General features: G+C 47.6%; 2 protein-coding genes across 2 annotated transcripts in view; one reads left to right on the plus strand and one right to left on the minus strand.

The window, feature by feature from the left end:
• Positions 1-775: 775 nt before the first annotated feature.
• sex1 (sex-inducer, sex-inducing pheromone) lies at positions 776-4518 on the minus strand. Its single transcript, XM_002956796.1, has 5 exons — positions 4331-4518; positions 4169-4231; positions 2543-2660; positions 2001-2290; positions 776-1510 (listed from the first exon to the last, which is right to left on the minus strand). The coding sequence occupies exons 1-5, from the start codon at positions 4381-4383 to the stop codon at positions 1408-1410; spliced, it is 627 nt and encodes a 208-aa protein (XP_002956842.1). The 5' UTR covers positions 4384-4518; the 3' UTR covers positions 776-1407.
• Positions 4519-8280: 3762 nt separating this feature from the next.
• VOLCADRAFT_119519 (uncharacterized protein) overlaps positions 8281-12366 on the plus strand; it is a gene marked incomplete at both ends in the record, with an annotated part of 13193 nt that continues 9107 nt past the window's right edge. Inside the window, 7 exons of the mRNA XM_002956743.1 lie at positions 8281-8327; positions 8416-8512; positions 9107-9173; positions 9755-9816; positions 10308-10378; positions 11139-11274; positions 12019-12093. Of these exons, the coding sequence (XP_002956789.1) occupies positions 8281-8327; positions 8416-8512; positions 9107-9173; positions 9755-9816; positions 10308-10378; positions 11139-11274; positions 12019-12093 (555 nt within the window). The remainder of the gene's footprint in view (positions 8328-8415; positions 8513-9106; positions 9174-9754; positions 9817-10307; positions 10379-11138; positions 11275-12018; positions 12094-12366) is intronic.

The raw sequence follows: 12366 nt of genomic DNA on the forward strand, positions 1-12366 counted from the left end.
TTATTGCTTGTGCCTTTTTAGATTGTTGATGACTAAAGCTCCTCACATGCATTGTACAGCGTCCGTTCGTTTCTTCACGGCATCGCTTTGTCTCCCATAACATTTGGACACATTGTGCGCGTATAAATGCATCCATACAGTTATTCCTTCTAATTATTTTAGCTATTTCACATTGTAAAGCGACTCCTAAACCGCGCTCCAATCTCTGGTCCCTACTGCCTGCAGCTCCCAATTACCTCAGCAGCAGCAAATACATGCGTCAGCACCAGCATCAGCCAGCGTAAGGCCCTTAGGGGTCGCGACCCCCTGCCCAAGGATATGACTTAACCGAAACACCAAGCATTATAAGATGACTGCTGCTGCGTGATTACCCTGCAGGTTGCCTTGCCTGGCAGGCACGCCAGCCGACATGTGTGCATCATTTAAAATCGATTGTAGGCTGTAGTAGCTGGCCCCGCTGAAAAGGCCTCACGAGATTATGATGCTGGTGGAGGCGCTTAGCGCGGATTTGTAGTTGTTCACGGTGCCGTACACTGTACCGGCTACTACATCGGCTCGTTCTGTGTGTTGAACAGTTTGGCTGTGAATCATGAAATGTTTTAGGGAGTATGGATGGTCGCAAGAGGCATTGGGGTCGTGGGGTCGTGATTAATAAAAATGTTACACGTCGACAAACAAAAAATTTTAGCATCCCATACACTCCACAGAAAAAGAAAAAATAGTCCATATATTCAATATACGTGAAGTAATGTAACATGCATTAGCGGGGTCATTTCACATCCATTCTGAAATTATTAATAGTTTCAGGTAAATATACTCACACGTATGTAAAGAAAAAATAAGAGGAATTAAAGGAAGAAGAAGAATGAATGAATTGAATAACGATTAAATTAACGAAATTTATGCACGTATGGGGTTTTATCCCATACAGAAACGATTACAGAAGAATCAGAAGAAGAAGAATTAATTAATTAGCAATCATTAAAGGAGATTGTTGGAATATGTATTCGCCTAATTAGGGGTTCATATACAGCACCAGACATACACATACATACCATTCCATTCATCGAATCTAGTATATATCGGAGCAGCCACATCAGTGATGAATGAAAGGTATAAAATTAAAGCGAATGAAAGGTATAAAATTCACAGGCGCCCGCAAAAACCTGACCATACACAATACCCTGATTAGAAATAATGAATAATATCTAAGCAACACATGTTATATAAATGATAATAATGAATGAATAATAAGAGGATAGTACGAATTAATATTTTTTGCGTTCCATCAATGACCACTCCTCCCTGCATATGCAGAAAATAAAGGCCACGTCATGACATCATTATTATTACTTAGGGTTTTAACGTCAGGCAGCCTCCACATCATCCATCATGACAATAATATCATCACGGGGACAGGAAAGACTGAAATCTTGGGCAGCACAGGCGCTTAGAGATCACCACAGTTGAGTTAGGCGGTACACAGTTGTTGTCATTAAACAGGGCAACCCTGCATGCCGTAAAAACATAAAAAATAAAAGTGTAAGTATATCTTACATATTGGAACACAAACAGCAATAGATAGATAGATAGTAGTATCCCCTGGATAATACACAGATAATATTTCTGGCATTCACTACCTGCCTACCCCCTGGTTGGTAACTCTGTAGTATCCTGTAGTATCACGGCATCTGACATCCGCTGATCGGTTCTTTTTTTCTGAAAAAGACGTGATATAACAAATTCTTGGCTATAGCTAGCTAGTCATCGAAATGAGCCGGTCACCCTGACTGCGTATGAACCTGCTGCTGCTGACACTTCTCCAAGTAATAATAATAATAATAATAATACTTTAATAATAATAATAATACTTTAATAATAACAATAATAATAATGATAATAATAATAATAATAATAATAAAAGGCATAGCAGAGAAATAAAACGCAACCAATAAATAAAGTGAATGAATAAAATGGATAATAATGAGTATAGAGCCCACCAGCAGAACGATCCTGACGCGCCCTCTCGTTCGCAAAACTCGTTGATGGTGGTAGGCTTGAACAGCTCAAGACAGATCCTGGTACCATTCGCCTGCGTCTTGCTGAAGTTAAGGTTGCTGATGGTGGTCATGTTCAGTGAGTCCCATCTGGGAGTGAGATAGGTCATGTTGCTGACAGGCGCACCAGCCAGGAGGACCCCAAAGGCCGACAGACGGTCGCGCTGGGCGGCCTGAGCGTAGACGGATACCTTGGATAAGTTCTGGGAAGCGGGTTCTGTGTAGCATGCGCCCTGCATGCATGGATGGCAGTCCATGAATAGTGAGTGGGCAGATACATATGTAGTTAGGGTGTCGTAGGCGCTCCGTCCTTGTGCAAGCACCGGCGGCGATGTTATAACTATTTCCATTAACAATGCAAGGACAAAAAAGGTCTATCGTATGTCACTATACATTTCGACCATTCACCATCCGAGTCGTTCCGGGACGGCGGCCGCATTGGTGAACCACAATAATTTTTGTTAGAGAGTAACAAATAAACTTACGGATCCAGAGTTCACGATGCCGATCTCAAAGCAGTACAAGTTGACCACGCCGGGATTGCGAGATGTCAGCTGAGTGGCTGCCGACTTGATGGCGAAGGGTGTAAGCTCTCGCTCGCACCTGCACGTGCATGCATGCATGCGGCAGCCGTGTGCGAGTAAGGTTACTATTCATGCACGGCGGAGCGAGGCAGCGGTGGCGGCGGGCAGTGGCATAGCAGAAAGATACAACGCTGAACGAGCGAACGGCACATACATACAACAAGCTTAAGCACACACCACCGGCAGCCATGACCGCGATGACGCACTGAACCGGCAGCAGGCTCCAACACGGCCACGCTCGTTTGCCGCCTGGCGCCGCTACTTATTTATTTAACCTATATTTACCTAGCTATCTTCTGTTCGCTGACGCGACCAAAACAAGGATAACAATTCAGTGAAAACGCAATAACACTTACCTCGCTCAGCTGAGTAGATCGATCTTGCTCACGTACGTACCTGGCGAGTTCGGGACTTATCACGTACGGAATATTTTTTCTTGTAGGTAACTGCAGCTACTGCTGATGATAAAGCAGGTACGGGCTAGTTCTTAGTTTTTTAATGTATCGTGGATGGGAAGTACGTAGTTCTATATACTAAATAAAATATTACATGTGCAGGGAAGAAAAGGGGGAAGAGAGAGACAAGGTGGGGGGGAAAAGAGGAAAAGCGCTAGCGCTACATGTATATGAGCCTCTCATCACAACGGCGACGGGAAGTATTTTTATTATTGACTCCTCAAAATATGTAGTGTGACATTATTACAGAAATATAGTTGTAGAGTTATATGCATGTATTTACCCGCCGCACGCCGCATGTGAACATCAACGGATCACAATCGGCTCGTCCGCTCCGTCCACGTCTAGGTATGTTGCTATTCTAAAGACGGGCGGCGTATTTACTACTAATTTTTATGAGTAGGAAACACTACTGCAATTCGTGGTTTAAGGTCCTGGTTTCGATTCCTGGGTAGACCCCCGACATTGTCGAGAGCGTAAGATTATGGCTAGCTGCTGAGATGTGGAGTTGAGATCACAAGCCCTCTATCTCTTCGGATGTTCGGGTGAGAGGATGAGGAGGGATTCTAGAAGGCAGGACCAACCGCCTTGCAGTTCGTAAGGCTTAGTACAGTGTGGTAATGGTGAATGGTGGTGTTCTATGCTGTGTTCAATCCTAGATATGACAAATCAAATGTGTACAAATGGCCCAGATTCCGTAACAACAACAGCAATGTTTCTGTTTAGTAATAAAGAAAAAACTGGACTCACGTGCGTATATGCATATGCTCGCTTGCAGGTTAAAACGTAGTAGTAAGTCAATGATAATAATTTACTTTTTCTCAAGGTAAATAATGTGCGCAAGTAATAAGTGAAGATAAGTTTAGGGCATTATGCGTCGTCTCGCTGGTGACCGAGCGCAATGACCGCCAGCAGCAGCAGCAGCTGGCAGCAGGAGCGTTCGTCGGGAGCGAAAACGCTATCAAGGGATGGATTAAGGATAATCCTATTCTATTTATGCACACATATATATGTCTCATTATTACGATGCATACATATACATATGTACCGCATACAAAAAAAATCTGCATACCTGCAGCTGGGAAATTTGACATCGACAATTTGGCCCGTGCAGAGCCCAACAGCCATGAAGACCCTGCGCAGACAGACACACAGACAGGCAGACAAACAGCAGGGGCTGTCTGAATCTGTCGCGCATAGAAATGTATAGTATTGATCCAACCATACTACTTACAAGCACACCGCCAAAAGTGAGGCGGTTGCAGAATTGACGACCACTACTGCCATTCTGTAGAAGTGGTATCTCCTTGTTCGTGTCGAACGGGATGCCGAGCGCGGGCCTGCGTGAGGGGAGCGCCGCTACAAACGTAGCTGGCTGAGGTACGTAGCTGCTGGGATGACTGAACAAGGCAGCGGTGTGTTGTTTTTTGTGGACTGATAGTTATTGGGAAATCAAATTATAATTAAAATGAATGTGAATATTACTGTATTGTATGAATTGTATTGTTTGTTTGGCAAACAAAAGATCGACCGCTTATATTCTCATTTCCTCGACGAATGACTAAAGCCTTAGTAATACTAATTCCCGCGCGCGTCGGCAAAAAGTCTGATCGTCTAGAGAGAGGGTCATCGTATGAAAGGTAGTCCTTAAAATAGATGGCCTACAGACGCTCAAAAATGTTTGATCAGACGCGTACAGCGTCCGTTCGTTTTCCGTCGGAGTGTCGCTTTGCACTAGGTGGTGCGTCCACGCGCGTCGGTAATTGCCGCAGCTGGTGGTAGGTACAATCTGGGAACCGGCCTCCTTTCGATTTCCTCGGGAATCCCTCATTTGGCGTTCATTTCTTTTCTTGTGCTCATTTCGTGCTCAGTTCGGAATGAAGGGCTGAGGGGTCTTCAGAACATGTCGAAGGAGTTCGGCGAAAGCGGTAGGTATGTAAGAGGTAGGTAGGTAGGTAGTACCGGTAAATTAGTGTTGCCTCAGTGACAGGGAATGCGGCATCCTCCCATGTAAATTCACTCTTATTGTTGAAATGACCGCTCACCTGCGCTCACCGTCTTCTATGCGCGGTAAATAATGGTCCTCCACTACCCACGTAAGATGGGATGCCACCCATCCAGGATTCGGGACTGCTAGTGCGCGACCTCCTGCTGGTCTACAGTCGCTTGCACCATAACAGACACCCTACCGGTGGGGGTTTTAGGGTTTTAGGATTTTAGGGTTTTAACAGGATGGGTACCCATCCATAGCGCTAATTGCTTCCACCAGGATCGCTACATCCCACACACATAGTGTTGCATTGCCGCCGCTGCCAAACTTCCTCCTGGGATATTGCTTTGGTGTCCCAGTCTTATATAGCAATTTGGTTTTAATGACCGCTTGCGCGGCGGGGCAGGTCCAAAACTGATGTATTGATGTGTGGAAGTAATGATGCATAGATCTAGGAGACTGCGCTCTTGACGGTAAGGTGTGACGAAGCGCCACCGCGTGCATGCAATTATTGGTGTGTATATATGGTATATAGCTGTCTGCATATGAAAACGTTCCCGAACATTGGAATACCACCACCACCACCACCACCAACTGACAGTCACCCCGCCAGGTTTCCTTTCCCGAGGACTTGTTCCCAGCGAACCGTTGAACCAAACGCGATGGAGCGCATGTTGTAAGGCATCAAATGCCCAAGATGGAGTTTGCTGTCGGGAAGGGATGTAAATTGCTTCTTCCGCGCAAAAAGCACATGAGCTTAATTAATTGCGGTCGCCGTCCGGGCGATACGAGCCAACCGTCGTGGCTACTTTAACGGCCAAATCTCGCCTTACACGCGCCCTGCTATCATTAATATAAACTTTCAACCTAACGTATTGAGCACCAACCTTTGTACAGCAATGTCCTCTAAGGATGGTAGGTAGGCTATCTTGATCTTCCGGCGTAACAGGCCAGATAGACATAGCAGCAGCATGCTGCCACGGCTTGCTGGTGCGTCGGCTAATAATGCTTCGATCGCCTCTAAGCAGCATTTTATTTTCTGAACCCCAAGAAAACGCGTTTGGTGTGTGGCGTGGTGAGGGCTAATAAGATACATGCACACGCCATCTCCCGCGCCTCTCCGCGCCACCTCCTTGTCCCCTCTGCCGTACATCTCATCGACGCCTATTCGTTATTTTGAAGGACCGAATCATTTTTTGTTTAGCATGCTTTTTTGATGTCTCCTCCAGGGTTTGAAGTGCATGACACCCCAACAACTCCGGGTGTTTGCGCGGTGCTCCAATCCTTGGCGCACGTGCTCCCGTGCCCCGCTGCATCCATCTGAAAAGCTAGAAGGCGGATTGCCCCACAACTCCAAAAAATCCCAACGCCATTTCACCCGCTTCGGGTGTACATTATGGACAGGTCATCATGCACAGTTGGGGCAGGATCGCTGCAGTCGCCACAACCCGCCTAATGTCTGTAAATTGTATCACGAATTTTAGAAAAAAGTACCGATGGGCGGATGCAGACCTCATGATATGCCATACAGGATGCCACACTCTAGCGGCTCCATGTTTGGACTCCAAACCACAATTCCTGCTGCCGCGCCGTGAACACTGACGAAGAGGGGTAAATCCAGGATGTATTCCAGCTAGATACGCGGTCATCACTTGTTGTTTATATCTCGTGTGAATACCTCTTCGTGTGCTCCTCTGGCGGCCTTGAAGCACTACCTGGCGCAGCAGGCACCTTCTCAAGTTGCATTTTCATTATTTTCGTTGCAGTTGTACGGGTACATGTAGGCCCCTGTCATACTATCAAACGTTTGAGCGTATGACTTCTTGCAGCATAAATTGGTTATAAGACTGGTAAACAATACCGGCAAATTCACGTAAGCATTACAAGGAAATCCACGTAAAGAAAGCTTGCTTAAAAGCATTATTGCTTGTGCCTTTTTAGATTGTTGATGACTAAAGCTCCTCACATGCATTGTACAGCGTCCGTTCGTTTCTTCACGGCATCGCTTTGTCTCCCATAACATTTGGACACATTGTGCGCGTATAAATGCATCCATACAGTTATTCCTTCTAATTATTTTAGCTCTTTCACATTGTAGAGCGACTCCTAAACCGCGCTCCAATCTCTGGTCCCTACTGCCTGCAGCTCCCAATTACCTCAGCAGCAGCAAATACATGCGTCAGCACCAGCATCGGCCAGCGTAAGGCCCTTAGGGGTCGCGACCCCCTGCCCAAGGATATGACTTAACCGAAACACCAAGCATTTTAAGATAGCGGTTTCGCGATTTCGTTACTTTCAATTACATGTCAACAAATGTCCTCCAATCCCAACCCGTTATAATCGACGCCAGGCTACGGCCGGCCGGCTGAAGTAACGAAATCGCAAATAACGCGTTATGGTATCCCGTCTTGCTCAACTGCTTCCCTGAGATGAATCGAGCGGTCCCAGCGGCTTTGGGGGTCGGAATATGCGGGAGGAAATCAGTCCAGCACACTATGGGGCGATTGCGCGATCGGACTTGAGCAAATGAGACGGTGTAAACGAATGCCTGCCTGCCTTTCCCAAAATTGACTGGAATATATTGCTGCCATATCCGGTATTCTATTGGTAGGTTTAGCGAGATTAGTCGTGTGAAGTTCGTTAGAGGTCGGGAAGTGGTTTGGGGCTGAGGCTTAGCAGCAGGTGCAGACGGGCCTGCAACATAACACCCCGACCGCTTACCGTTACCCAGCCGACGGCTATGCTGGTTTGAAAGCATAAGATTACATACTTTGATGCACTTCCAAACGCACAAGGGAATGGAGGATTCAGATTAGCACTGCCGTACGGTATTGTCAGGTTGGGCCCTGCACATGGCTAACCGCCTACGACAGCCCTGTTCTAGGCTAGACTATTTTCATACCTTGGCAATCTTCAATGCTTCTATGCATGTTTCTCTTAAGAATGCAAAATTTTTGAAGCGATGGTGGACGCGTTCGAGAGCTAGGGCCAAGATCGACATTTAGGTTCCGACTTGTTACTTACGCATTGGTTTACATTATTCCTGGTTTACGACGTTATATCTTAGAATGCGTTACATAGGTCGCCTTGTGGTGGGGTTGCTCGCCGTTGCAGCCTGCCATCTCGCGGGCGCTACCTTGAATGTCCAAGAGGCAGGAGTAGTCGTCACCTACCCCGAATTCAAACGTATTGATATGGCTATGGCAGACTTCGGCAGTCCGAAGTATGGGGGTTTTCTCAGGTGGGCCTGGGCAGATATCCACATTCGGTTTCCTGTAATTTAATCTTACATTTAATTGGCGCTCTGTTGACATCTTGTTGGTGTGTAGGGGCGAACTGGTCTACATCTCGTCACAGGAGAGGTATTCCAACAACCAAATGTATTATTGCTTTCCTACGGATTGCGAATACGGCTGTAACCTGAACGTAAGAGTGCTTTGGGGCGTGACAGGTTCTCACCTTCATAGTTGGCGCGTGCAGATGCCAACAAGGCGCTCACATTTCGGCATTCATGCCCGGCACCGCTGCTGAACTCCCCTATAGCTTCCCTGCAGAGAATTACCGAACGTCGTCCACTGTGCGGCGCTACGCCCCCTCCTCCCCTTCAGTTTATCGACCCTACACCCTTCCACGGCCTCTGATCCAGATTCAAAAACCCAGATTGGATTTTAAATCTAGATCCATACCCTCTCCTTCAACCTCTCTCTCTCCACTGTTGCTTTCCCCGTTTCTGCGGATTCCTGCAGGTACTCCTCATCCTCCCCCCCCCGCCATGCATCCTCCCTCCGCCATTTTCCCCCCAACTCCCCTCGACGACCTCCCCAGACGTGTTCTGTCAATTGAATACGTTCGTTGGGTTATTGCGGTTTCAATTCCCCACCTACCAATTTTATCCATCCCCAGTTCTTCGGGGTGACGCGGCTGTTTCCCCCTCTTTGGATTTGTCCTGTGCCGGTTTTGTTATTAATTCTGCTGCTGCTGCTACTGCTACTGCGACTACTACTGCTGCTGCTACTGCAGACATCCAAACCTTCGTTTGTCCTGCCTAAGGGGACTCCTTGGATTATGATGATGGATCGCGGCCCAAGTAAGGATTGCCGTAAACCCCAAGTCAATTGCCGTAGTTATAGCGCCAATTGCCGTACATATAGCGGCATGCATGTGTCAATCCGCGAGGGGGAGATTGTGGGAAAGTGTACGGCAATCATTCATTCTGGGACGACGAGCGGGGTCCTCCATTTCGAGCTGCCCTTAATATGGTGCATGGGTGTATGCGGGAAGGGGTTGGTGGATAAGACGGCCCGTCGGGTTTTTGGCTAACCGCTAACCGCTAACCCAACATAACACAACGGTTTTCCTTACACAGCGCTTTTGGGGCCTGGCTGGTGAGGTGGTGGTGGGACAGCTTATCACAGTACCCCGGGACAGTCACATCGACAACAGCATTCCGTTGGAGATGGATTTTTCTCAGTTCCTCTTAAGTTCCATTAAGAGGATGAACTATAGGGGATGAACTGAAGGGTCGGACCCCCCATTGAGCCTCCATAATCACCATTTTCGTTTTAATCTTTTTATATATGCTATAAGAATTTTTAGCCAGCCTTCGTACACTGTACGGCATTTTTTCCCACAACCCCATTTCCCCTCCCTCCATTGTACGAGTCTCAGAGGATGATCCGTGCTACTTCCTGGACAAGGTGTATAACGCCCAACTGGCGGGAGCGGTCGGGGTGAGTGCAGGTGTCGTAGTTGTACGGCGTGGTTCGTGGGTTTCGGGGCGGAGGGGTGCCGCTGTGTCGCTGTTGTTATTACAGCGGGGTGCCGCTGTCCTGGGGGGTGAGGGGGGACGACGAACCACAGACGAGTGATGCAGCAGCAGCAGATGATGATGATGATGATGATACCCCAAGAAATAGGCGGATATTACTCCGCAGGATTTTAGAACTTGCTTACAGATATACATATTGCATCAGGAAATTGTAAGAATATATACACGGATTATAAGTAAGAAGTTACCAAGGGGATTTGGGAGTTTTAGGGGTTATGTGAGAGGGAGGGAGGTTGGGTTTGGACGGGATGGGGGCTGAATGATGGGGGGAGAGTAGTCATGCGGGTGGGGGGTGGGGCCGTTGAGGTTTTTTTGGGATGTGGAGTGGCAGTTTGACGGGTTCTTCATTCATGTTCTTCATCTTGCATGTGTTCGAATCCCCTTGCGCGCAAGGTGTTGGTGGCTGATAACGAGGATGAGGAACTCACCACGGCAGGAGCTCCTGATACAGACGACACTGTAGAGTGAGTCGCCGGCAGGAAGTTGATGAAAGTGATGAAAAGTACTGTCATGGTAGAAGAAAATTATCATTATTTATATTTATTTATTTATTTTGCTTTACCTTCGGACATAAAATTGCTTATGATGATAATAGATTTTAATGCCATTTGATGCGTAAAAGAAAAATGTTGGATGTTGGAATAACTAAAAGCTCTTTTAATGTATGGTATGAAAAATGTCGCCTCATGAGGAGCAACGGGAACGGGAATACAAGTATAGAATGCCATTTAGGATTTCCCCATGAACTGGCTTTAAGATTTCAAATAAAATTATTATTATTTTTTGTGGAGAACTCGAAAGTCTGTTACTTTTTTACCTTTGGAACCATTCCTAAAAAAAGACAAGAACATTTAGGAATGGATTCGAACTGGGATTTTAAGGCTTTGGCCAATGACGCAAACATGCAGACGAACGGTTTGCGGGGGAAGGACACTCAGCCCTTTTCCCTTATACAACCGCCACTGCCCCATTCACCGTCACCTTCGCCCCGGGGGGCGGCTCTGCTCGTTAACGCATACTGGCTTCATCCACTGGCCCTCCTCTTTTGACTTCAAACGGCGACAGTCCTCCATTCCTTATATACTTGCACTTATTTCCTTGCGTATGATGTCCCCCCCTCCCCCCTTCCTTCCATTTCATACATATACCCATCCACCCATCCCTCCACCCATGCCTCCGTTTATCTCCCCACACACCCCCACACACCCCACACACTCAACAAAGTGAGCTCCGCAATGTGGACATATCCGCGGGGGTCATTAAGAAGGCGGATGCGGACTACTTGAGGGACTTGTTGAAAGGCGGGCGCAAGGTCGGGCTGATGCTCAACTACACGGCCTCCGTGCCGCAGTCAGCCAAGGTGGGGGTGGGGTGGGGGGTGGGGGTGCGGGGGGGGGGTAAATGTGTATGTGGTGTGTGTTGCGGGGCTGGGGTAGAAGGTAACGGGGCAGGGGGGCCAGGGGCCCTGGTTTTGACTCTGTCAACACCCCTGGATGATGTATGTATGTATGTTGGAGCCGACTATAGCATTGCACCATTTGGTATTTTGATGTTTACGATCCAGATAATGTACATCGGGATGCAACCTGCTTTACATTTGTAGAAAAAAGCTAGGATGCGGAAGTTACTGAGAATTCTTGTGTTGTCGATACAATTTCAGACCGAGGTATCCACTCGGTAGGGGAAAAGAGGACTTTTCCCCTGGTGGGTCTCCTTCCGCCCTGTGTCAACACTCACCTCGTCATTTTTTGATTCACCGGCGGTTCCTATTGTTTCTGTTCCCCCTTCCCTCCTTCATCCCCTTCGAAGCGGGGGGCCCTGCACCGCGTTGCCCTCTGCCTCCGCATTACTCTGTCTGAGTCGTGATGTCTTGTAAAATAGTACAACAGTTAATAGTTAATAATAATAGTTAATAATAATAATAGTTTTATAATTGTCAGTCTTTTTAAATAACAACAGCATTACTTGTTGGCGCATATTATATTTTGAACTTGACACCCCTCACCCAATCACCCTACCGCCTCTCCTCCTTCCCCTCCTTCCCCTCCACCTCCTTCCCGCCCTCCTCCTTCCCCTCCACCTCCACCTCCTCCCTCCCCCCCAGGTGAACTGGGAGTACTGGGCCGGCACTACGGACGTGTGCGGCTTCATGTGCCAGGAGCGTGTCAATTTCACCCAGGTAGGGTTTCAAGGGGGGAGAGGGGAAGGGTGGGAGGGGAGAGAAAAGGAGGGGGCAGGAGGGGGAGGTGGGCGGGGAGCCCGGACGAGATGGGTCGCGGAGGGTTCCGTAAGGGCCTTCACCTTTTTTTTAAAAATGATCTCTCGTTCTCCAGGTGGGGGGGGGTTTGCAGGCCGCCACGGAAATGTGTTTTCGACCTCTCCAGACCCCTAACTGGTTCGACTTGTTATTACTGAACATTGGGGTGCAGCACATTTTCTTATCACATCTCGA

The sequence above is a fragment of the Volvox carteri genome (genome assembly GCF_000143455.1).
Source record: "Volvox carteri f. nagariensis unplaced genomic scaffold VOLCAscaffold_65, whole genome shotgun sequence".
Lineage (NCBI taxonomy): Eukaryota > Viridiplantae > Chlorophyta > Chlorophyceae > Chlamydomonadales > Volvocaceae > Volvox > Volvox carteri.